Source organism: Stenella coeruleoalba (genome assembly GCF_951394435.1).
Source record: "Stenella coeruleoalba genome assembly, chromosome: X".
In the NCBI taxonomy this organism is placed as follows: domain Eukaryota; kingdom Metazoa; phylum Chordata; class Mammalia; order Artiodactyla; family Delphinidae; genus Stenella; species Stenella coeruleoalba.
In genome coordinates, this window is record NC_137152.1 from 2,095,015 (window position 1) to 2,121,959 (window position 26,945).

Consider the following 26,945-nt stretch of genomic DNA (forward strand, 5'->3'; position numbering starts at 1 on the left):
GGAACGCAGCCACGCCCCTTCATTTACATACAGTCTAGGGCTGATTTGCACACAGCTTGTCCTGCAGTGCCCAAAATATTAACCATCTGGCCCTCTGCAGAAGAAAATACAATAATACTGTATCATATGTTTGAAACTTGTTTTAAGGGAGAATTTGAAAGTTCTCAGCACAAGAAAAACATTTTATAACTATGTAAGGGGACGGATGTTAAATAGATATACTGGGGTGTTTTTCTGCTACGTATACATATATAGCATCGTTATGCTGTAAACCTGAAACAAACATAATTTTTTGGTCAATTATATCTCAGTAAAATATAAAAAATTAAAAAGAAAAAGGAAGACTTCCGACACCTAGGCTCGATGAAAGCAGAAAAGCTACAGCTTTCCCTGTGAGCAAAGAACCAGACCGGAGACAGACTTTATCTTAAAAGATACAAAGTTTTATTAAACAAACCTGGAATCAATAGTATTATTCCATAAATTAGACAGCAGTAAAATTTTCCTAGGGTATATATACAAATCACAGTGATTTTCATTGTGCAAGGAATTGACAGGGTTTTTTAATCCACATGAGAAGCTGGGATGACCCGGCGGGGCTCCCAGTGTGACTCACTGGGGACGTGCCACGCTGGCCCAGGAACTTCATCCCGCAAGAAAGAAGGAAGCTCTGACGGCCCTGCAGAGCTGGAAAAGCATCTCAGGGAACCAGGAAAGACGGCCTGCGAGCAGAAAGGCTTCACATCCCCGTTGCAAAAACAAACATGTAATGACTTGTACTTAAATAACAAAAGTCCACCATGGAAGATCAATAGAACATCTTAAGACACAATAATTTAGAGGAAACCGTTACAGAGTATTTCCTTTTGATTATGAAGCACTGCTCCTTGGATGCAACCCCACAGGGTCTGCAAAAACAAGCTTGATATGAAAACATTATGCTTGGTGAAAGCATCCCCCCCCATTCCACCTCCAACAAGACAGACAGACAGACACACACACACACACACACAACTGCTCAAACATCTTAAGACAACTGTGCATGTGTTTTTCTCTTTGTTTTTGGTAACTCAACAACATCCAGGGAAGTGGAACTAATTAGTCAGAAACAGGGCTAGAGGGTACATACAGTACATAGGATGTGCCCAACAGGTGTAAAATACACGCCAGGGAGACGGACCCCTGGAGAAAGAATAATGCAGGCATGTGTCCCTTCAAATCTTAATTGGGAGCCATCAAGGGCTCCTGTGATGGTGTAAATTTCGCGATGCAAAATCAAAGGGCTGGGAAAAAAAAAATCCAATCTTTCCTGCACCTGCAGCTAACGTGAGAATTTTGATGTTCTGATGGGACCTGCTGCAGCCTGCAGCGTTCACCTGGGTGGGCGGCCCTCGGTGCCTACGGGGCGGTGCGTCGGGGTCTCGCGGGAACAGGATGGAGCTGTATTTCACAGTTCAAGTGGTTCCGAACTGAGAGGCAACTTAGGTTGTACGTAGACAGGGCAAATGTGTGTCACATCACCCAACTGCTCAGCGCTACTGGTGACGCTGTGGCTGGCAGCAGGGGAGTCCCGACATACAGACGGACAGAAGGAAACAAAACACTGCACGAGACCTTTATAAACAGCTGATGGTGCAGCTGCCCCAGGAGCACAACAGGAGGTGGTGTTTTAAAGCATCGTGACGGTGTGATATGGACACCTGTTACCTGGTGACTGGAGTTTCTTTTGCGTATTTTGACATGTGGAGAGCATAAGTCACGATTTTTCCATTGCTGGCAAACGATACATTTCTGCTGAGGGGGATTCCAACTTCTGTGACCATGAACATTATGCCGTATGGTCAGCTGTGATTTCATCTCCTTCTCAGCTTTACAGATGCCTATCAAAGCAGGCTGGCGACAGTCCCCTTAGGAAAACAAGACCCGCCTCAATCCACCTCTTGCAATACATGTGTTTCCTAAAGACTTTTTAAATAGCATTGTCATTTACCAACTTGTCAAAATTGCAGAACACAAAAATCAATCTGTCCTTTTCCGGCTCTGAATGTTGTGCTGATGGATGTGAATTTTCTCCAAAACTTTGCACCCTGATTATTTTTGATCCGATATGTGAACGCGGCAGAAGGCCTCCAGGGAGGGAACAATTTTTCGGTTATACACGGGGAGCATGCCATGTGCTTAAGACTCACTTTGATCACACCCATCTTTGCATTACGTCAAACCATGTAATTCATGCCCTGGTCACCGGCAGGTAACGCTTTGTGTAATTAAATGGGCCCGAGGGTCTGGAAGGTGAGACAAACACCATGTGGTACTCTTGGAATTCCTCTTCACTTTCAATGTTTTGCGTGGCTGACGGTCAATGACAACGTTTTTAAAGAACCAAGTCATCAATGCATTTGAACTTTTGTCTTCCCTGCATATTTGTTCAAAATTAAGGCAGTGTGTGTTCATGCATTCTTGGACTCTTTTCATCTCACAAATTAAATCCTGGACAGGAAGCGCGAACCCAAAAAAACACGCATAGGGATCGTGTGTGTGTACAATTTTGCATTGTGTTCAAGAAAGGTGTTTCATTTATTTTGTATTTTTTTAAGCATAAACCTCCAAATAATAATTTTTTTTCTTTTTTTGCGGCACGCGGGCCTCTCACTGTTGTGGCCTCTCCCGTTGCGGAGCACAGGCTCCGGACGCGCAGGCTCAGCGGCCATGGCTCACGGGCCCAGCCGCTCCGCAGCATGTGGGATCTTCCCAGACCGGGGCACGAACCCGCGTCCCCTGCATCGGCAGGCGGACTCTCAACCACTGCACCACCAGGGAAGCCCTAATTGTTTATCTTTATAGTCAGAAGACACAGGACATGTTTTTCCTCGTGTGTCTACACCTCCGTGCAGGTTTGCTTTGCTCATTTAACCTTCTGACGTTCAACGATGAAACAGTGCAGAAATTACATGGTAAAATTTTAGCCCCTGTTGGCCCATGGCTTCATCCAAAGAGCACGGCGCCCGAAAAGTACAGACTGAAAACACAGTTCTGTGGGAACATTTATCCAAGCGCACCCTCGGAAAATAAATTTTTATTGAGCTACTCATTGTAACGGGTTTCTTTTACTAAATTTTGGACTCACTCTCACCTATGGAGTTGGTTTTTGCAGACGAGGTCATTTATGAGAAGGGGGTGATTTAGTGTCTTCAATTTAAAGCTCTTATAGGTGTAAGCTGCCTTCATGTCACCTTCAAACACACACAGCCCTCGTCTTTGGATTCGTGAGTGGAAACTGGCCAAATGTGAGAGGTGACTGCATCTCCTTGGACATTTTTTGCTGCGGTAAAAAAAATGTATGATTTTTTTGCAAATGGCAGCTCTCCACACCCCCAGATGTGCCTGCAGAAGAGATAGAGGTAGGAAGGGGCTATAGGAAGAAAAGCCTTCCTGGCCCAGCCCAGTAAAAACAGTGTTGATGGCAAAGAACCTGCCCGGTAACCCAAGAACACATGAGCTGCAGAGGCCGGGGAGGGGGCTGAGAGCTCAGGGGGCGCCCAACGCTTGACACCAACACACCTGTGGGGCACACTCTGCCCCATGCCGGCTGCCCAAGGAGCTGGACCTTTCTCGGCAGGAAAAGGGAGGATGCAGGAGAGGCGATCTCGGAGATCTATCGGGTGCATCCCTGCCGCCACTGAAGGCTCTGGAACCTACTTCTTAAACGCACAGACCTCCACGGAGAAGGCCGTGGTTGGGCCCTAAGATCGGATACGTAACAGGTTTGAGCGATGCTGTGTTTTCAGCTGACTCACAGCCAACAGAGTATGGGCGGCGCCTTCAGATTTTCACAGCAAAGTTTGGAATCAGAAAGCAGAAGCAGAGAGTAGAGGAGGAAATGCACGAGGGACCAGACAGACACCAAGGCCCTCCGCCCAGGCACTGCTTCTGGGAAGACCCATATTTACACAGCAACATACTCATGGCGACCCACTCAGCACGTGGCTTTCAAGATCAGTGCTAAGGGGAAGGCACAGCAGAGCACTCCCCAGGGGACCCTCACCATCACGTCCAAAGAGAAACGAATCTCACCCAACGGTTATGCTGCACAAGCCAACCAGGTCTATGACACCAGATGGACTGAACATTGACAAGAAGAAGCAAAACTAAGCAGAAACGAGGGAGGTTCAAACACTTCCATCGTACCCGTTTTGTTTCTTACTTTTCCTAAAACCAAAGGGAAAAGAAAACATTTGCATAACTTCATTGAGCCAATACAGAAAGCTACGAGTTTGCTTTGGGAGATGCCGTTTGGTCCACGGATTTAACCTGGAATATTAATAGATAGCCATCCCCCTACAGAGTATGAGATTTTTTAATGCAATAGAGAAAATTCCTTGAATAACAGTCATGGCCAATGGCTCGCCTTGCACTAAAGTCCAAAGCCACATCTCCTTCCCTGTCGTCCTGGATTCATGACCCAAGGCTACCAGACACAAAGCATTGAAGATATTGGATACAGACCGTCGTATGATACTTTCTTCACATATAACCATAAAAGGCATATAAGATGGTAAAAAATGCACATATCATACTTTTAAAATTTGTCCCCAAGAGAATAGATGCTTGAAAAAAAACCGGAAACATAAAACACCATAGGCTCTGGAAAGTAGGAACATTTACTTCACTGCACAATTTCCCTGATCCAGGCACACCGTCCTTTTTATACACACACAGACACACGCACAGGCACACACACGCGATTTGTGGTTGTATCTGAACAAGTTCAGCTCAAACTTATAAAGTCTATGAGAAAAAAACCCCAGGATATCCCAGTAGGAACACAAGCCTAAAAAGAAGATAAAATCTACAACGAAACAATTTTTCAAAACGTCCTACTGTGCAGTCGATTTCCAGTTGCTTAAATAATTCTAGGTCCACAAATGTCAATGGCTCTGCAATCTCTTTATACACATCCGGGTGTATATAAATGTGGAAAAGTCCTTATCCCATTAAGAAGATGCTTCTTCAGGTCTGCCTGGGGGCAGCCATCTGTCCCAGGCAGGCTCAAATCACCCTGTTTCTGGCATGAAATCAGACAAAGGATTTTGTTAGTTTTTAAACACCTGGGTAGAGTTTGTCATCCTAAGAACAACAACAACAATAATAGCACGAAAGAAACCCAACTTTCCTTTGGAATTCTTACTGCAAAGACCCACAAGCCTGAATTCTAAGGAGAGAAGATGCCTAATAAGAGACATGGAACAATATTTGAAAGGTGGGTTTTTAATGTTCTATGGTGTTGACATGCACAGAACTAGCCTCTCCTCACCCACGATGAGAAGGGAGATTCATCACTCAAGCAAAAACAGATCCTAGGGCTTCCCTGGTGGCACAGCGGTTGAGAGTCCGCCTGCCGATGCAGGGGACACGGGTTCGTGCCCCGGTCCGGGAGGATCCCACATGCCGTGGAGCGGCTGGGCCCGTGAGCCATGGCCACTGAGCCTGCGCGTCCGGAGCCTGTGCTCCGCAGCGGGAGAGGGCACAACAGTGAGAGGCCCGCGTACCGCAAACAAAACAAAACAAAACAAAAACAGATCCTAGTTTCAATGTGCTTTGCTGTGGGATTATACAACCAGAAAAAAACATTTTATGATGAAGAGAACTACAAGGCACAGAGAGCCGAGAGGTCCCCTGCCAGCTGTCTTAACATCCATCTCCACCTGCCGAGAAGCAGGAGTCCACACACAGAGGCACGAGTAAGTCCCACAGCTGCAGAACAGAGCTCCGGAATCCTGTAACGAAGCTGAACTCGGGTCTCACCTGTGGGATGAGATTTCGCTTCATGAAAGAATATCTTTTCGCATAGCATCATCACACCTAATCGCTCAGCGGAAAATACCAGCCGGTAAAATGACTGAGAGAGATTCAAATATGAAAGTGTCTGGCTTTTAGAAGAGCAAAATGCAAGCTGGTTGCATGAACAGGAAGCAATGAGATCATGAAATGGTCTCCTGACTTCCAAAGGGTCACCAAGAATGTCATCAAATACGGCCCCTGCCATTGGCCAAAGTACATTAAAAGTAACTCGACTATAAATCTGGGGAAAAAAATGATACAAATGAACTTCTTTACAAAACGGAAACAGACTCACAGACACAGAAAACAAACTTATGGTTACCGAAGGGGAAAAACGGGGAGGGAATATATTAGGAGTTCGGGATGAACAGATTCACATTACTAGGTATAAAATAGACAAACAACAAGGACCTACTGTACAGCACAGGGAACTATACTCAGTATATTGCAAAAACCTACAATGGAAAACAATCTGAAAAAAAATATATGCATATATACAATGGAATCACTTTGCTACACCTGAAACTAACACAATATTGCAAATCAACTATACTTCAATAAAAAATAAAAATGAAGAAAATAAAAACCAACCCCTAGATACCAGAGAGAAAAATAAAAGGCAATTAAACTAACTCAATAACTAACTAAATAAACCAGACCTTCAAAGTCAGAGAGTCATAGACCTTCAAAGGTTCGTGGAAATAAGGGACTCAAAGTCATTTCTTTTCAATCTCAAATTAACTTTAGCAAATTTCCTACAAGGTGTTCTCAGATGATTCCTTTCTAACAAAAAGAGACCCAAGAGCCCTTCTGAAAATCCTTGGGAAGTACTGTGGTCTGGACCTCGGGGATTCCAGGAAGCAGCCACGAGAGCTATGCTTCTCCAATGTGTAGGCGCACCGGTCTCCTGGGAGCCGTATGTGTTGGTACAGACCCTGCCCCGGCAGGTCGGTCCGGGGAGTGAGATCCTGGTGGTGAGGCTGCTGCTCTGGCCGTGCGGCCCACACACACCGGCTGTTTCTTCTGCTGCCCTGGAAGGGACTAGGGCTGGTTCTGCTCCATCGCTCGTGCCCGAGGCGGGGAGAGAAGCCCCACTCGGTCTATGCAAGACCTCCTGCACATGAGGTTCTGTCAACCTCGTTGATTTTTTTTTTTTTTTTTTTTTGCGGTACGCGGGCCTCTCACCGCTGTGGCCTCTCCCGTTGCGGGGCACAGGCTCCGGATGCGCAGGCTCAGTGGCCATGGCTCACGGGCCCAGCCGCTCCGCGGCATGTGGGATCTTCCCGAACCGGGGCACGAACCCGTGTCCCCTGCATCGGCAGGCGGACTCAACCGCTGTGCCACCAGGGAAGCCCCCTCGCTGATTTTTAACTACTAAAAATAAAGATACACCTTGTCGTTTACCCATTTTAAATACAGCAGTGTGGACGTATCAATCCCGAACTCCCAATGTATCCCTCCCCCCTCCCCCCGACCCTCCCCCCCTCGTAACCATAAGTTCATTCTCTGAGTCTATGAGTCTGTTTCTGTTTTGTAAATAAGTTCAACCAACGAGGAGCTTCTGTAGAGCACAGGGAACTGGGCACAGTGTTATGTAACAACCTAAATGAGAAAAGAATTTGAAAAAGAATAGATACATGTATATGTTAAAAAAAAAGAAAGAAAGAAACAGAATTCAACTGATAAAATTAATGCATGAAATGAGATTCCTTGATATTAAAAAAAAAAAAAGATATACCTTCCAGGTGGGGAGCCCATGCTCAGAAATTCTTGAAGACTTCCAGATCTTTCTGTGACACCGGAGGGGCCATGTTCCAGTCGTTCTCGGGATAAGCTTCGAAGTTGGAGGTGTCGCCCTCGCTGCACACTTTGGGCACGATGGGAGGCTGGGGGATCAACAAGACCCAACACCGCGTTACAGAGGAACAGCGCGCGCCAGGATGTTATTACGCTCAGCGCACGTTATTGCACTTTGCGCAGACTGTGTTTCTTACAAATGGAAGCTTTGCAGCAACCCTACCCTGAGCAAGTCTATTGGGATTCTTTTTCCAACCACACTGGCTCACTTCGGGTCTGTGTCACGTTTCGACAATTCTCACAGTTCAAACTTTTCCACTATGATTATATCTGTTATGTTGATCTGTGACCAGGGATCTTTGATGTTACTACTGAAATTGTGTTTGTTTTGTTTTCTTTTGTACTTTGGAATCAAGGTACGGACACTTTTTTTAAACATAGTGTGACTGTATGCTTAATAGATTACAGGATAGTATATATTGTACATAACTTAATTTTTCTTCTTTTTTTTTTTTTAATTTTTGGCCACGCCTTGGTTTGCGGGAATCTTAGCTCCCGGACCAGGGGTCGAACCCTCACCCTTGGTAGTGAAAGCACACAGTCCTAACCACTGGACCACCAGGGAATTCCCTATACATAACTTTTATATGTGCTGCGAAACCAAAAAATTAGTGTGACTCACTTTATTGTGGTACTCTGGAACCAAGCTTACAGTATCTCTGAGGTCTACCCATACATCCCTCTATGTCTACAGCTTTCTGTGAAAATGTAAAAAGAACTGGAAAACAACAGAGCTGCTTTTCTTTGTTTATGAACAGGAAAAGCTTGGAATTAAAGATATTGCAAGTGAGGTGTCAACTATCAGATTGATGAATGCTTACACAGTTTGAAGAATTTAGGGAAGAAGGAAGGTACCCAGCACTTGCTTCTTAAATTCTAGAATTGAGGACCACCTGGACTGCTTGTTAAATTGAGATTTCCAGGCCGGGGACTTTCTGATGTAGCTGGTCCTGTAGCCATACTTTGGAAAATTCCAGAAAGATGGAAAGAGCTCCAGACTTGGGTTTTATTATCTCAAGAGGCCATACCACAATCCTGCATTGATAAAAATGAAGGCATTGGGATTGAGAAGAGGGTCAGCAAACTTTTCCCATAAAGGGCCAGTTAGTAAAACATTTTGTTTTTCAGGCCATACAACTTCTGTTGCGACTACTCAGTGCTGCCATTGCAGTGGGAAAGCAGCCATCGACAATCTTTAAACAAATGGATGTGGCTATGTGCCAATAAAACTTTATTTATAAAAACAAGCAAGGGGCCAGATTTGGCCCACAGGTTGTACTTTGCTGATTCCTGCACACATCCAACTCCAAGATTCTGTCACACACACAGACACCAACTAGTTTTCTCTAATCCTATGAAACTGTTATGCTTTGTCCAGAGCCTTTAACACACGTGGTGAGCACCACCCCTCTCTCCCTTCCTCTGCAGGATGGATCCTAACCTGGATGTTTCACAAGACACTTGAGGCTCATGATGCTAGAATCCTCAAGTCAAGTCCAGGATGAGGACCTAGATTTGTCCCTGTCCCAAAGCTCCGTGCTTCCTAACAGACCACAGCAAAGCAGATGCAGCTGGAGAATCCTGACAGAGCATGCGTTCATACGTGGATCCCAGGGGGAACATTTTAACTGCTATGTGGACACAGAAATGAGTCAAGTAAGTTAAAAATTATTCATGTAAAAAAAAAAAGAAAAGAAAACCCTCTTGTCACTTGTGTATTTTGGTGAGTGTATCAAAGTGCCAAGAGCATGGAGTGGTCAGCATCTCAGAAACATCAAGGAACTTCAGGTGAAGGTGCCACGTTCCTCATCTGACTCAGAAGTTCCGTGCCAGAAAGTCCAATTAGTGAGGTTCACGCTGTATACGCACAGCAGACAACTCCCATCCCCAAATGAGCCAACCCACACGTGAATAGATCTTGGGTTGGCTCCATAAAAGAGGCTGAGGATTTACAAAGATTTTAAAAGTCACAGAGTAAGTTTAATAGTGACTTTTCCTTCATTCTTTCCCACTGCATTCAATAAATGAGCTATTTCTATAAACCACGCACCACGTGGACAGAAGGTGCATGATTCTGGCTTTCAGAAACCTTCCAGCCCAGTCAATGGCTCCAGGGGAGTATCTCTATCTGGGTGGCATATTTGGAATCACTTGACGAGCTTTTAAAAAGCTATAAAAATAAAGTTACACAGAGATACCTCTTTTTAACCATCAGTTAGGCAAAACTGCAAAAGTTGTATAACTCACCACTCTTGAGCTGGGGGAAAAGAGGCATTTTTCAGAACAAGTCCCCTGGGAGCACAAAAGGATGCCATTTCTACAGGGAAGTATGCTGCAAAAGTACCTAGATTTCAAACGCATTCACCCTCTGGCCCAAGGATCTCACTTCTGGAAAGTCATCTTCAACACAAAAGAAATGTACGCCATTATTCCTCTTAGGAGACTGGAATCGGCCTTAAGTGTCTGTCAGTTGAGGTCTGGTTAAGTAAACGATGGTAGAGACATGTAAAGGAGTTCCGTGCGGTTTAAAAAGAATGAGAAAGCTCTTCAGGCATACGGGAAGATCTCGAGGCTGTATCATACGGGAAGATCTCGAGGTTGTATCATACGGGAAGATCTCGAGGTTGTATCGTTAAATGAAAAAAGCAAAATTAGAATAGTGAATGTGTAACTGTAGGTTTTGTGTTTTTAAAAAAGGGAGAAGGATTTCCCTGGTGGTCCAGTGGCTAAGCATCCACCTTCCAATGCAGGGGACATGGGTTCGAGCCCTGGTCAGGGAACTAAGATCCCACGTGCCACGGGGCAACTAAGCCCGTGTGCTCTAGAGCCTGCGTGCCACAACTAGAAAGCCCGCGTGCCACAACTACTGAGCCCAAGTGCTCTGGAGCCCTCGCACCACAACTAGAGAGCCTGCGTGCCACAACTAAAGACCCGACACAGCCAAATAAATAAATAAAAACAAATACTTTTTTTAAAAAAGAGAGAAAATAAGAATATGTGTATCCACCCGGGTTTACAGTAACCTAAGGAAACTTTTAAAGGATACACAGAAGAATCTAATAAAAGTGGTTACCTATAGCCAGCTGGGAGGGGACAGCCTGGCCATGTATACCTATTAATATTGATTTGGTTTTGGAACAATGCGAATATGTTACTTAGGCAATTTTGTAAGTCAGTGTAATAGAATAAAATACATAAAAGTTAAAACCTTGAACAAAATGAATATCGGTTCCACCCCTAGAGTCTGGGCTGGGGGCGAGGCATTAGCATTTTTTAAGTCTCTCCACTGGCGCCCAAGGGCAACGTTGAAAACACTGCTGTTGAGGATACCCGTCAATCACATATTAAGTTCAAAGAAAGATGGGCCTCAGAATACTTTCCATCTAAGCTGCCACCATCACTGTGCCACATCCGTCCATAAGTATGAGACATGCGTCCTACCTGTGTTATTCCCCCTTAGAAAGGGAACAGATGAGATTCATCATAGTCTCAGAGCCAGGGACGGATGGAGCCAGTTCTCCAAAACCCCAACTGCAAAAGTGGGGTCTGAAGCCCCCATTAGGTGACTCTTCAGCTGAGCTCCCCCCTGAATAGGGAACTTGGCTTGTTAATGACTTGGGATGGTTGCTTGTACCGAATCAATTCATTATGTGTCCATCCTAAGTGAATGAGAGCTCAGGAGAGCTCCAGGCTGCCCAGGGACGACCTGCCCATTTAAACACGTTGTACCTTCAGTTTCCTTTCTGGGACAGTCTCCCAGTCCATGGTCCGGAACCACCGATGCCGTTTCACATCCTCTGCTCCATTCTGCAAAAGAAACATGCATCATCAGTGAACAGAAGGTTGACAGGATAGGAAAGAAAATATTCCAAAAGAACCTCTACGGGATGCCCTACGGAGAAACACGAGAGTTTGCTACGTGTGCAGTCACTGTGCCCAGAGTGTGAGCCATTAGGGCAAACGACAGATGAAGGCATTTGAGTTTCATTCGCTTTCCTTTGTCGTAGAAAGAAGTCGGTCACGAGGTTCACGTGTATGCCGCTCTGGACCAAAGACCAAAGTATAATTATGATTCAGCCTCTTGACATAAAATTAGACTGACGCGCGGTCAGGTCTGAGTTTGACACCTGTTTTCATCTTGACAATTTCCTCAGGTGAAATTACGCTCATTTTAGAAATGTATAAACTGAGATTCATTAAATGATGTCATTTGCTCTGTACTGCCCAGCGAGTAAGTCTGTAACTCAAACTGAGCATGTCAAACTTCAGAGACTTTAACAACTACCCAACGTTGCCTCTCAATTAACAATGTGTACAGCACAGGGAATGCTACCCTATACTCCGTCATAACCTATATGGGAATAGAATCTAAAAAAGAGTGGATACATGCATATGCGCTCACTTTGCCGTACAACTGAAACTAACACAACACTGTAAATCAACTCTACCCCAAAAATAATTTAAAAAAAACAAAACACAAAAACCAATGTGTACTAAGGTCTGTCTAGTTCATCCTCAGCTGTGGTGTCAATAGCTGGACAGGAGGCACCACCAGTACCAGGGCCTCTGAAAATCCCTTCCAAGTTCTCAGCCTTCAGCTGCACCCTTCTTCTCCTTTTTTACGACACTTGTAGCAACTTTTTAATCAATTAAATGCGTGAAGTTATAAGACAGAAACATGTGAAGTCTGTGACACAGGAGCCAGTGCATCTGAAGTTAACTTTTTAAAACGTGTATCAGTTCATATTTTTTAAAGTTTTAAATGATTTATCCTCAAAAAAGAAAGTTCTCTGTAACCATATCTCCAAAAGGTAGGAGATGGGGTGTCAATGTTTTCTACTTTTTTCCAGTCCTATTATTTTGAAAACTCTTTTTCTTTTCCTATGTCTTACCATCCATATGTAAGTCAAATAATGACATCTGATGAGTGTTACCTTGAGGGATGCTGAGAGAAGGTAAATGGGACTGAAGGTTTACTCCCTAAAAGTTCAAACTCAGTATGGATACTAAGGTTTTATGGTATCTAGATAGATGACAGAGAGATAGATGTAGATGACGGTAGAGGACAGAGGATGAGCTATTTAGATAGATACATTTATAGATGATAGATGAAAGTTAGGTAGATAGGTGTTCAATAGATAACAGACAGATGATAGATGACGGAAGATAACAGATGATAGGTGATAGGTACATAGGCAGATAGATGATAGATAAATTGACAGATAATGGAGAGATAGATGGATGAGATATCTAGATAGATGACTGATAGATGACGGATATATAGGTAGATAGATGATGGAATATGACAGACATATAGATACACATAGATGATAGACAGATAGATACAACAAATAGACAAAGAAGTGAAGGAGAAAGTAAGTGCTAGAAACTTTCCAAGTGTGGAGGACAGAGCAGTGTCCACAGAGGATGAAGGAGTTAAACACAATGGTCTGTTTGGGAAATAAAAAGAGAAACACTGCAAGTGAGGGAGCGCCAGGAGGAGAAACACAGCCCGTTACTGGATGAACAACCATGCTGTTTCACAGATCTGTTCCTTTCACCAGTGATATCCAACCACTTAGCGTTTACTCCCCTCCCTTAAGGACCTCAACACATGAGCCAATCTCCATGAGTAGCCTTAACTAGCCAACCAATTTAACTCGTTATGTATTGAACTCTGCTCCCCACGAAAGGACATGTTGAGGCCCTAGTCCTCAGCACCTGCGAATGTAACTTTATTTGGAAACAAGGTTTCTGTAGATGTAAACAAGTCAAGATGAAGCCATTGGAGTGGACCCTAAATGCAATGACAGTGTCCTTACAAGACACAGAAGAGGAGAGACACGGACACAGAGGAGAAGCCCCGGGAAGACAGAGGCAGAGACAGGAGGGAGGCGGCCACAAGCCCAGGGACGCCTGGAGCCCCCAGAAGCTGGAAGGGGCAGGAAGGACCCTCCCCTGGAGCCTCCGGAGGGAGCACGGCCCTGGGACACCTGGACCTCAGACGTCTGGTCTCCAGGATGGGGGAGGATGGATTCCTGTGGTTTTAAGCTCACGGTTTGTGGTCCTTTGTTACAGCCGCCCCAGGAAATGTACACACCCACATAAACAGGGCCCCACGAGACCTGCGGGGTTCAAGTCTCACACACAGGTCTACTTCGTCCCTCAAGACTGCAACTGACAGGGTCAATGCACTGGTCCACGTCTAAGTTTATCCACAGACATCCAGAGCTAGAAACAGCTAAGAAAATGTCCCTGGTTTGTCTCAAATTCAGCAGTGCCAAAACAGAACCAAGACAGGCATATACAATATCACAGTTTATACAAGTCAGTTCCTTCCACGTGTCTCCCTCCGGATGAAAAGTTTGACAAAAGCACACATGGTGTACAGCTTCTAAAATGACGATGAACTCACACGCCAACCTGCACATGCATGTTTATAGCAGCACTATTCCTAACAGCCCAAAAGTGGAAACAGCCCAAGTGTCCGTGGACAGACGGATGGATACACAGCACGGGGTCCATCCACACAGTAGAACAGGACTCAGCCAGGACAAGGAGAGAAGCTCTGACCCAGGCTACCACGTGGATGGACCCTGAACACACGGTGCTCAGTGACAGAAGCAGACACAAAAGGTCATGTTTTGTATGATTCCATTTTCATGAGAGCTCAGAATAAGACAATCTATAGAGACAGAAAGTAGCCCAGTGGTTGCCTACCACCAGGAGGGATAGAAGGATAGAGAGGTGACAGATACAGGATACAGGATATGGGTTTCTTTTGGAAAGGATGAGCAGGTTCTTTAAAACTGTGGTGATGGTCGCACAATTTTGCAAATACATTACAAGCCATCGGACCGTCCACTTTAAAACGGGGAAACTGGATGGTATGTGAATTATACCTCAACAACGTTGTTGAAAAATACAAAAGTAAATAAAGTCGTGATTCGTAACCTACAGATCACTGCTGAGTCACTGGCTCCTTTGGAGAGACAAGGAGATGGGGTGTAGACCCAGTTTGGTTCTGCAGGCCCCAGAAACCCAGATTTGGAATCTGACCAATGACTGAATACGAATGTTCTGCCTTTGCTGAGGGGTGTGAAGTCAAATGACAGGCACTTGTAACGAATACCACTTCACATGTACGGACGGAAACACTCACCTTCATGTTTCCCAATCTCCTGGTTCTGTCGACAACAAGCAATTTCTTAATGAGGTCTCTGTTTGGGAGACGGAGACAAAAACACAGGCATGTTGATACGGACCCACGCAAACACAGCAGGTCAACAGCAGCAAAATCCACACCGCACAACGTGGACAACGGGCGCAGCGGTTCACACTGGCTGGACGCTTTCTCACGCTTCTTTCTAACCATTATCTGTTCCTAAATAATTTCTGCGGCGCAGAGCTGCGAGAAGGACCTAGCTAAGGGGAAGAGGTTGATTAGATCATCGTAGAGAAGAACAGCCCCGGAGCGAGAGAAAATGTGCCTGCCCTGGGGATGGGGAGGCTTCATTTCAGACATACGAGTCAGGCCATCCCCGCCAACTACACGACATGCAGTTTTACCAAAATCGATGGTCTCGCTTTGCCCTGTGGGTCTGTTTATCTGTGAGATTCTTGTCTGGCCATCCTTGCCTTCCCGTAAGCACGTAAACTTACTGGATCCCTTTCGTGTGTGCCGGTTCACTGAGATCCTCCCTCTACATAGCAGACGGGGGACTTCCCTGGTGGTCCAGTGGTAAAGAATCCACCTTCCAGTGCAGGGGACACGGGTTTGATCCCTGGTCAGGGAACTAAGATCCCACATGCCGCGGAGCAACTAAGCCTGCGTGCCGCAACTACTGAGCTCACACGCCTCAACTAGAGAGCCTACGCCCTTTGGAACCCACGCGCTACAACGACAGAGCCCACGCGCCCTGGAGCCTGCACGCCACAACTAGAGAAGAGGAAATCCGCACGCCACAACTAGAGAGAAGCCTGCACGCTGCAACGAAGAGCCCGTGCACTTCAACAAAAGATCCCGCGTGACGCAACTAAGACCCGACACAGCCAAAAATAAATAATAAATAAATAATCTCGTTTAAAAATAAATAAATAAATTGCAGGCAGTATCAGAATACAGCAGGACGGTCAACTATGATGGGAAACTGGAGATGGTTTTCAAGACTTCCAGAAGATGGGCTAGCTCTCAGAGTAACAGTTAAGGAAATAAAAAGTACAATGTGTGTGTTTAAGTATCTAATACGCTGACTATGTTGTGTATACATTAATATCCAGGGACTTCAAGCATATAAGGATGTTTTCCAGGACAATCAAACACCCCCGACTCAGCTTTAAGCATCTCAGCTTTCCTGAATCCAACGATGCCCCGGGGTAAGCAGCACAAACCCAGGCTCCAGCTACGCCCTGGGCGCTGTGGGACCAGCTAAGGAGGCTCAGCTGCGTCAGGTGATAAATGAGGGACCAGGGACCCAGGGCTCCTCACATCTGCACTGTGAAATCCCCCAGGTTCCTACTGATCAAACTCTGTTAAGGTATAACTGTAACACAGTTTCCCAACACTGTGTACCTTAAGTAGCACGGGAGGCCTTCTAGACGTTCTCCCAAATCCATCTCAAAGAGAAAACCCAAGAACACTGGCTCACCTAAGGCTAGGATGTAGCCTTAAGGCTAGGATTTTGATGTGTCCATCAAAAACAGAGGAACTTTACTCTTGTGCAAGGCAGAGGGATATAAGAGCACTGAGAAATGAAGGTACCTTTCCCATACTTAGTGAGTCTCCCCTTCATTATTTTGACATACCAAAGAAACAAACTGAAAAAAACAAGGTCACCAAACACCACACTCCCAAAACATCCCCAACTCCATGTGTTTTTCTTCTTTTCCCCTATTATTTACAGCACCCTCAGCCCTATGAGTGCATATCCTTAAAGCTGCCAGTCCCAGGATTACAAGAAAATCAAAGATTTATTTAATATATAAAATCGGATCTTTGCGAAACAGCTCGATCCTGAAGGCAAAAGGTGCAAAGGAAAGGGGGCCACCCGATGCGGCAAAGCCACACAGGAACTCTGCAGGCATCCAAGACGCGGCAGGTGGGCACCTCCATCCTGGAATGCCTGTGAGTCCACTGGCAGGCCCTTCATTCACCGAGGCTGAAACTCTGAATCCTACTGACTCCCCGGGTGCCAGCTGGCTTCTCCTCGACACTTTCAGACACAGAGAAACACTTGTAAATAAATATGAGTTCTACCAAGTCGGCACAAAGCCCCCAAGCTTCTACTTCCTTTTCCATTAAACATATTCCTGCAAGGAAACCTGAAGCTTCATCCAAAGAGACATGTGCCCAGGCCAACACGCTGACACGGTCCAACGCTGAGGTTGCAGGAACCCACAAAGGACCTGAACAACTTCAGTCAAAATTCTACCCTCAGGGCCACCTGGTGACAGTCACTTGGGTAGGAAATCACTCCCTCGGGCTCTGCTTCTCAGCCAGCTCATGAAGATCTAGGCAAAAACGTGAAGAAGTAAAGCTTTACTCAACTATGGTCTGCCATCACCAAGGGCAGCAAAGGGTCCCAGGTTCCTGCCCTTGCTGAGCCCTCACTGGGGACGTGAGAGGAAACGCCTGGAGCTGCGCACGTGAGCCCTCGCCCTCGCCCTCACCCTCACCCTCACCGAGGATTCCAGAACAGCCTCTGCTGCTTCTCTCTTGAAAGTAAACTAGGAGAAAAAGACGGGGAGTTGGCAGGAGACCGGACGGAGATTACGCTTAGGTCTGTTCTCTTTCTATAACATCTTCTTGTTCACGAAACGTTGGAAACGTACTCTATATACAAACGTGAGTGTAAAAAAGAATGAAACTGTGCCGTTTGCAGTAACGTGGATGGACCTGGAGGGGATCATACTAAGTGACGTCAGTCAGAAGAGAAAGACAAATATCATATGATGTCACTTGTATGTGGCATCTAAAAAATGATACAGGGACTTCCCTTCCAGTGGTCAGGGCTCCGCACTTCCAATGCAGGGGGCATGGGTTCAATCCCTGGTCGGGGAACTAAGATCCTACATGCTGCGCTCATGGCCAGAAAAAAAAAAAAAAGATACAAGTGAACTTATCTGTGAAACAGAAACAGACTCACAGACACAGAAAACAGACTTACTGGGAAAGGGGGTGGGGGGAGATAAATTAGGAGTTTGGGATTAGCAGATACACACTACTGTATATAAAATAAACAACAAGGACCTACTATATAGCATAGGGAATTATATTCAATATCTTGTAATAACCTATAATGGGAAAGAATCTGAAAAAGAATTTGTATGTATATATAATATACATATATATAATATATATATACATATATATGTACATATATGTGTATATGTATAACCTAATCACTGCTGTACACCTGAAACTAACACAATACTGTGAAGCAACTACGCTTCAATAAAACAAAATGGATAAAAAAATGGGGGTAAAATAGAAATAAAATTTACTATTTTAACCATTACAAATACATACATTAACATAAGCAAATAAATGACCTAAGATTTATGGATCTTCCCTTCTCCTGGGGAAACACCTCCTGGAAGAATTTAAGTCCTTCCTTGAAAGAGGAAGGGGATCCAGTCTGATGATCTGTGTTGCCTGAGACCGTCACAAGTTTACCAAAGAAAGCAGCAGGCTATGAGGACACAGGAGGTAGTTCATCTTTATCTTGCTTGGAGCACGTGCACCCACGGCAGCAGTGACGTCACACCCATCGCGGGCGGGTCCCGCCAACATGCAGCGGGTGTTTACAAGCCGCAGGTGTACCAGGAGAATTCCAGGGAGTCTACAGGGGCCGTCAAGTAGCAGCGCCCGTGGGTGTGAGGCGGCGCTAATCTGACCATATCATCGGTCAATCGTTGATACATTTATCACTCAACTTTATTTTTTTCTCTTTATTTTGTCTTCTCTTAATACCCTCCCCCGATCCTTCCTCATCCCTCCCCACCCCTCCCCTATAACTCAATTTGTGTTTTGCCATCCATTCGAAACATTGTTTCGAATGGATGGCAAATCTCAATGATCAAAAATAATTGGCAAATCTCAATGATCAAAAACAATTCTCCTGCTGATTCCAAATCAACTCCTCACATCAACACTGATGGGATCTGGAGCCTGGGAGAGAAATCCTAGACCATATTTCTTCATTTCTTTCTAGAGCAATAGACTTTTGAGTGCTGTATGCATTCCCCTTGTCACCTTACCGTCGGCCCATTCAGGACTCAGAAGTCTCCCTTCCGGATAATTTACGTCTAACTGGAGTCTCCTTTTCTTGCTAAAATCTTTTGAAACCTAGCTGGTGGGTCAAACACGACACAAGCTCCAGCCACACGAACCAAGAGGAACACCATCCTTGGTCCGTACTGAGCATTGCTGTTTAAGGTGAAACAAAACTAGATGCAAAAAAAAAAAAAAAAAAAAAAAAAACTAGATGCAGCCAGTGGCCCCAGGATCACAGCTGATCACTGCCATGGAATAAGTTTTCCCTGAACTTAACAGGTTCCTTTAAAACTATGTAGCAAAAAAAGAGAGAAAAGTTTAGTTCTCAACTAAACACAATTAAACCCCATTTGGGAATCAGAAGAGGTTGGAAGCACCTATCAACGTATCTGGGAAATACAGTAAAACAGCTAGAAATTAGGACTCACAACGGTGCCGATGGCTAAAAGCTGACACACAGAGCAAGGTCGTTGGAAAAATCGTTGGAAAACCTAAAGCGCTCTTATCTTTTAAAAAGTTTAGCTTTTCCTCCCACTGACACAAAAACGCACACCCAAAGTTTAACACTGAAGCAATGCGACAGTTCTTGAAACAACGAGGGCGTAACTCAAAATTCTAGCCGGAGAAAGGACTTTAAGAATGAAAATAATTTAAGCAGGAGAGAAAAGAGAAACTCTGCTAAAGCCATCAACGCTTGTGCCAACCGCAACACTAGCTGGGAGGAAGGACACCCTTCTTGTCAAATAACAAAACGGCTCTCGTATTAAATATGGTAACAAACGCCTTTATTCGCTAATTGTAAGTGTCATTTCTGTTAAACGGTATAAATAAGGCTGAGAATCATTAAAAGGTGAAGTCTCATCCCAGCAGAGTCATGAAAACCTCTTCCCTTTTGGTGGAAAAAAGGACCGGTCAAGACGCCTTCAGCCCAGCACAGAGAATAACACAGGATGGTACCCCGCTCGGCAGATGCCGTAACTGGGGTTTCTTAGATGCTTTAAAAACAAACACACCCGACGAGGAGGGAACGGTTTACTTACTTGACACTGAAGTCCAAATGCCTGGGGAAATCGATCTTGCCTGCAAGAATTTTTTGGTAAATGCCAAATGCATTGTCATCAAAAAACGGAGGAAACCTGTTAGAAACATAAACATCTATTTTTAGTGCCGAGCAAGTGTGGAAAACATCCCTGCGGGGTAAGGAGGACTCTTTCCGCCTGACCCGGGCAGAACAGAATTTATTTCACGGCCGCTCTTTCCTCGCATCCTGGAGTCCATGGATGGCTCGAGACCAGCTTCGAAGACATGGTTGCGAGAGGCCAAGCGTGAAGCACTGCAGCTCGAGGACAGAGGATGGGCCGGCAAAGAAAAGGCAATGACCGTGAGGCCATCTGACCAACTCTGAGGTCACTAGGGTGCCATTAAAAATGTCTCCCCAACTGGACCATGAGTGGACCTCTTTGTATCCCTCCTGCCTACGGGAGTGTGGAGCATACAGTAGGTGCTCAATAAGTGTACACAGGCCAAATGTAAGAGGAGAGGTTACACTGGATCCTATTTTTTTTGGCTCAAGTACTTCATAACTTTACAGAAGCCAACATGTAAATCTCCACGGTCGATGAATTCACCTCCATCCTACTTTGGGAGGTGAGTGACAGCAGGGCTGGTTTCCAGTTTGCGATTTTAGGCACAAAGATCTACCCTAGGGGTTGGCCAATGATGGCCCAACAGCCTCTTTTGGTCAATAAAGTTGTACTGGCACACGCACGCCATACACGTATGTATCCTCTGCGGCAGTGTTCCCACAATTAAAGACTACAGTCTAGTTAGAGGAACTAACAGACCTATCCTTTCTAACATCTGGAAACAGAAAAACAACACCACGTGACATAAGCTAAAGAAGAAATATACTTCCAACTGTGAGGACCACGAAAAACCCAAGAAACTCCAGAAGTAAACCACTAAATGCATACCAGATAGCCACACGCCCCTGGGCACGAGGTATACTTCTGATACTTCCTCAGAGTGTTCAAGGCAAAGACCTTCTACTCGAAAGCAAAACCTCTATTTAGTTTCTTTAGAAGGAGGTCTTCTAATTCAGTGGAATAAGCAATGGAAATATGAAGGGGAGGTTTCAAATGATGGTCTGATTGATGGCAAATCTCAATGATCAACAATAATTCTCGTGCTGATTCCAAATCAACTCCTCATGTTTTTTTAGAGAAACAGTGTCTCAGGGGTGGAATGGTGGCCTCCAGAGTTACACCCGTGTCCTCACCCTGACTACCTAAATGGAACCTTATACGGAAACAGAGTTTTTGCAGATGGGATGAAGTGAAGGGTCTGAGATGAGGTCCTCAGGGAGAAAATGTGTCATACATACCTACCCACGTGCGTGGAGAATGTGGCACGCAGTACTCTGGGGGAGCTGGCATTACACGACACTATCATGGGAAAGGCATGTTAGCAGTAGTTTAGCGAGCGGAAAAAACAATAATAAGGGAGAGCACTAACACAGCTTGCCTGAAGGAAAAAGCACGGAGAGGGCGTATCGGAGAACTCGGCGTGTGCAAAGCGGCCAGAGAAAGTGCCCTCAAGTCTCTGCCTTTAATCCAACAGAATCCTTCCAATTCTTAATAAACGGGTGCTTGTCATACAGAACTGGGCGTTATGTGCTCCTTGCGTTGTCCATGGTGAGACGTAGTCAGAGGGACAAGCTGCCCATCCCCGTGAAGGCAGGCTCGAGACTTTCGTCTGAAAAATTCATGCCAGTTTTGCCATTTTCTCCATCATCTATCTGGATTCTTTGTATAGATACCGTCGACCTACCTAAATCTCCCAGTAAAAAAAATGGATCGTCCAGAAACAGGCGCCATTGTTGTGACCTTGCGTTTCTCATCAGACCCCAGAGACCCGTTACAAAATGATGCTCCTGGGACGGCCCCAGTGGTCCAGTGCTTAAGACTCCATGCTTTGGACTTCTCTGGTGGCGCAGTGGTTAAGAATCCACCTGCCAACGTAGGGGACACGGGTTGAGCCCTGGTCTGGGAAGATCCCTCGTGCCGCGGAGCCACGAAGCCCGTGCGCCACAACTACTGAGCCTGCGCTCTAGACCCCGCGAGTCACAAGTACTGAGCCCGCGTGCCTAGAGCCCGTGCTCCCAACAAGAGAAGCCACCGCAATGAGAAGCCCGCGCCAGCCGCAACTAGAGAAAGCCCGCGTGCAGCAAGAGACCCAATGCAGCCACAAACAAACAAACAGATACACAAATTTATCTAAAAAAAAAAAAAAAAAAAAAAAGACTCCGTGCTTTCATTGCAGGGGGCACGGGGGGTTTGATCCCCGGTCCGGGAAGTTCCGCATGCCACAGGATGTGGCCAGAAAACAAAAACAAAATGATGGTCCCACACTATCATCCCATTTTAACAGGGAAAGGACCTTGGAAGGCAGGTACTTTGGAAATGGCTTCAAGGAAAAGGAGAGTTTCTGGAGAGAGAAGTGAGAGATGGGCTGCTATAGCATCGCCCTCTTTTTTTTTTTTTTTTAGCATCGCCCTCTTTTGACTTCTCCCTCCAAGGTCCTCGGCCTCATACGTTCCTATAAAACAAATATCTGAGATCCTCAGAAAAAGGGGCAAGAACAAAGTACTGGGCCAGGAAACACCCGGGCAGACTGGAGCGTGAGAGAGAGTCCCGGGGCACCCTATCTTTGGCATGGCAGCCGTGATTCTCAAAGTGGGGTCCCAGGGAACCCTCGGGTTCCTCGAGCCCTTTTCAGGAGATCTGTGACACTCTGTTTCTGACTATAAATCTGAATGTGGCTGCATTTTCGTCATAAACCTCAACCTAAACAACGAATCACACCAGACAGAGTGTGAGAGAAGGGAAGGACGCAGTGGCCCGCAATGAAGCCGGACATAAAAGAGACTAGTGAACATGTGAAACGACGTCACTGTTTTCTCTAACTATTTTTAATACTAGGAAGTAGTTATGGTTTTCATTAAAAATTTGATTTACGCTCATCATTAGTTTATCACCTTCTGCTTTTACGTATAAACTTATATACTTATATATATCATCTCAGTTTAATTTCCAAATGTGGTAAACGTTAACAGATAGAACCTGTATCCATGAGAGCTCTTTGGGGTCGATACTAACATTTAGGGGCGTTTTCATAATTTTTAGGACAGATGGTTACTGAAAACTTTTAGGGTCCTGCGGCTGAAACGTTTTGAGAACCACTGCACCGCAGCTAACGTTCTACGTGGACGCAACTCCAAATGCAGACTAGTTCCATCTTCCTGAAAAACAGGCGTGCGACTGAAACTCTCCACATGGGTGGATATGAAAGGAACAGATGATGGAAGACATCAGGGCTGAGTTGGGCGCTCCTGGAAAAGCCCATGAATGGGCCACCTGTTTTCAATCCAACCGAAACATTTCTTACTCGATGAAAATAAAATCCCAGTTATGACATGCTCTCATACCTAATCACGTGGCTGGCTGTACCCAACAAGTGTACTTCTTGTACTTCATGAAACATTTCACCCACCAATGAAAGCAGTAAGCAAACAGACAAGGCAGAGTCTAGCCTGATCTTGCTAAAGGTGCCAAAACAGAAAATGGAAATCCAACAGGCACGCGGGAGACAGGAACCTGGAAGAAAAGGCCACCTCCGCCATCTATATGAGAACTCCCTCCCACTGGCCACCAAAGGCGTCTGGGTTCAAGGGGGTGAGAAGAGCAGCTTGCACCATCCAGTGATCTCGTGGGCAACGAACACACGGAACCAGATGGTTTCAGACCCACTGAGCGCTCCAGAGAGAACAGAAAGGGGTGCTAGGGCGGAGCGTGGCTGGAAGCAGCGGAGGAGGGCTCTGAGGGCAGGTTACAGGTGAGCCTGAATCTTGAGGACCGGAAGAGAAGGGACCGGCCGGGGGGATGCCCTCAGGCGGCTGGCAGAGAGAGGGACAGCAATGCCGCATCGGGTGCTGGGGGGGCAGCAGGAAGGCCTGCGATCCCAGGAGAGAGGCCAGGCCTCCGTCTAAGGTGGGTAGATCTTCTACAGAGCCTCGCATAACGAGGAGCTCCGGCTCTGTCCCCTCGAGGGCTGCTAGGGAGAAGGACGTGGCCTGGCGGGTGTCGGTGAGGGACCCCTCCGGTGGCTGCCAGGGGAACGTGCCACGGGCAGGGGCAGCTGGAGGAGACGTGAGGACACTCGGGACGGGTCCAGGAGAGAGCAGAGGCTGGCCAGACTTCAGGGGCAGCCCCGGGTCAGCCAGGCGTGCGGTCTGGGCAAGGACGGGTGTCTCTGGAAATACCACCCAGACAAGCCTGACTAACTGAAATGTGGAAAACAAAAATATGCCGACTGTGAACTAACAGCTCCCTTTTATGAAATGCAAAGTTCAGCTTACGGTGTTCTGGGTTAGGAGAGGGTCTGAATGATTAACCTCCAATTATTCTAATAATAGGACCTAGTAACAGATTCTAATTACATTAGTTTCTACTGAATTCCTAATGTTCTCTGAGACTACTAGAACTACCGTATGGCTAACCTTCTACTGGAATAGAATATTTTCTATTTTCTAATATTCTAATATTTTAATATACTACATCCCAATAGTAATGAGAATATTATTTTAATATATTATATCCTAATAGTATCTTAGTTACTATTAAAATAGCATGTTAAATTATTAGAATTCTAATAATTATGTTTATATAATAACCCGCATAATAATTCTAGTACATCCTAATATTATATTCTAATTCTACCCTAGCCTACTCTATTTTAATAATTTTCTATTATGGTCTATCCATACTGTGTTCTAACAGTCTATTATATTCCAACCTTGCCTCTCCTAATGATATTCCGCATGACTGTATTCTGCACTATTACAGTCCAACCGAACAATAAAGACAAAACAGAGGACACGTGGACCCCATTCTGCTCAACATGACTGGGCGCCGGGATTCAATTCTCCTCGGACAAGGCTGCCCTCTCGTGGTCAGCAATGTACAGGAGGGAAGGTATGCTGCTGGCTTGAACGTGGAAGCTGATCAAGTACAGGTGCAGAAAGATGTACAGTTTCTATACCTTCTTAGTGGCTTGACCGTACATGCCATTTATTTCAGCGTGCTGCTTTGATGAGGACTTCCTGGGCTAGGGTGCATATGAAGAAACTTGGGTCTATGTGATTTGCTAGAGGTGTTTGACTAAAGAGCAATGGAAAACTGAAAAGATTTGATAGATTGATAGATATTGATCTATGATTGATAGATGTTGATCTATGATTGACAGATATTGATCTATGATTGATTGACAAATATTGATCTATGATTGATAGATATGGATCTATGATTGATAGAAAAGCAGATAGCTAAAAATTAATAGATATACAGTTAGAGATAGATATAAATAGATGATAGGTAGATAAAAATACATAGAGAGTTAGAGATCGATACAGGTAGATGATAGAATAGGTAGATGACAGATGATAGATACATAGAATAGATGACATACAGATGATAGACAGCAGATATACAGTTAGAGATAAATAGGTACAGATAGTAAGACAAATAGGTAGATAGATGATGGATAAAAATGACAAACTAGATGATAGGTAAATATGATGATAAACAGGTGACAAGAGTGGGCAGATAGGTATATTATGTAAATAGATACCAGAGCTGACCACAGATACAATAGAGAAGATATACAAAGACGACAGATAGATACAGATGACAGATACACAGACGATAACCAGATATAAACGACAGAGAGATCATAGGTAGACGATGAAGAGAGGGACGACTGACAGATGAATACGGACAGGTTTGCAGAGATTCCCCCCTGGCTGCTCACACACTCAATGCAGGAGAAGGCCTCTTTCCATCTTTCTTTCCAACTGAAAGCTGTGGACCAGCCCTGCAGGGAATCACACAGGCATGGAACAGGCTCCGGGTTTTATTAAAACCAGAGCAAACTCAGTGTCTGCAAAACTTACCAGCAAAAAGCACAGCCGCCAAAGAAGGCAGGACACAGGGAAGGGGTGGGAGTGTGGACGGAGGGCTGCCCGTCAGACAGAAGAGCCTCGCGTTCACAGGACGGGGGAGAATCCCCAGGTCCACGGTTTCTACGAGGGGGAGGCCTGCTTTCTGTGTCCATCCTGCACGTCTCACGCAGAAGCCACACACTTCACTATTTAATCATGCCGACCCCGAGAAACAGTCCGACTCTCGGCTCTCTGGACGAGGGGCAGCGTGACTCCTAACCTCCCCCGAGGCACATTTGGGATTCCAGGGAAGAACACCCTTTCCCTTCCGGCACACTCTCCGTTCATAACGCCCTCAGTTGCGTGATCCGACACGTACGTTACCCAGCTCCGGGAATCACTCCAGAGCGTCCGTGCGGGAGATGAACAGCATTTTCTTGGGAGACAGGGACACTTACAGACAGGACGGAAGACCTCGACAGCTGTGCCCTGCTGGTCCTTCAAGCCTCCGCTTTCGCTCTTTGGAAATCAAGCCGGACGGTCCGTTCATATCACCGTCACCAGCAGCGGGAAACTGCCGTGCGCCCCGACCCCGAGAAGCTGCCCCCGACCCCCGGTGCCCCATCCTGGGGGCGGGCTGAGCACCCCAGGGCCAGCGAGGGGGGCAGGGACTCGCCGCAGACTTCTCCACGGAAACCCGACTCACCCCGAGAGCATCTCGAATATGAGGATGCCGAGCGCCCACCAGTCCACGGCTCTCCCGTGGCCCTTGCTCTGGATGACTTCGGGGGCCAGGTACTCGGGGGTCCCGCAAAGGGTCCACGTCCTGTGGGCAGAGAAGGGGGTCCACAAAACTCAGCTGTGCTTGGCCAGTGCGTGCGTCTCAGAGGCACTGAAGGTTAGTCACTGAATTGATCGACAAGATGCCTTAAACCCTCGCCCGGTAGATAAAGACAGTAACCTCGTCTTCCCTGA

The 26,945-nt window shown here is 45.8% G+C and overlaps 1 protein-coding gene across 4 annotated transcripts in view; it reads right to left on the reverse strand.

Annotated features, from left to right (window-relative positions):
* Positions 1–235: 235 nt before the first annotated feature.
* The window catches only part of PRKX (protein kinase cAMP-dependent X-linked catalytic subunit), an 87,433-nt gene continuing 60,723 nt past the window's right edge, over positions 236–26,945 (reverse strand). The window contains exons 4-9 of one of the 4 annotated variants that reach the window (XM_079909867.1): positions 26,677–26,796; positions 20,014–20,109; positions 14,861–14,918; positions 11,428–11,505; positions 7,580–7,727; positions 236–1,907 (exon numbers count right to left, since the gene is read on the reverse strand). In XM_079909867.1, coding sequence (XP_079765993.1) covers positions 7,602–7,727; positions 11,428–11,505; positions 14,861–14,918; positions 20,014–20,109; positions 26,677–26,796 — 478 coding nt within the window. In that variant the 3' untranslated portion in view covers positions 236–1,907; positions 7,580–7,601. Of the gene's footprint in view, positions 5,066–7,333; positions 7,444–7,579; positions 7,728–11,427; positions 11,506–14,860; positions 14,919–20,013; positions 20,110–26,676; positions 26,797–26,945 lie in introns of those variants that run through there. The other 3 variants (XM_079909865.1, XM_079909866.1, XM_079909868.1) reach the window with 3 other exon arrangements.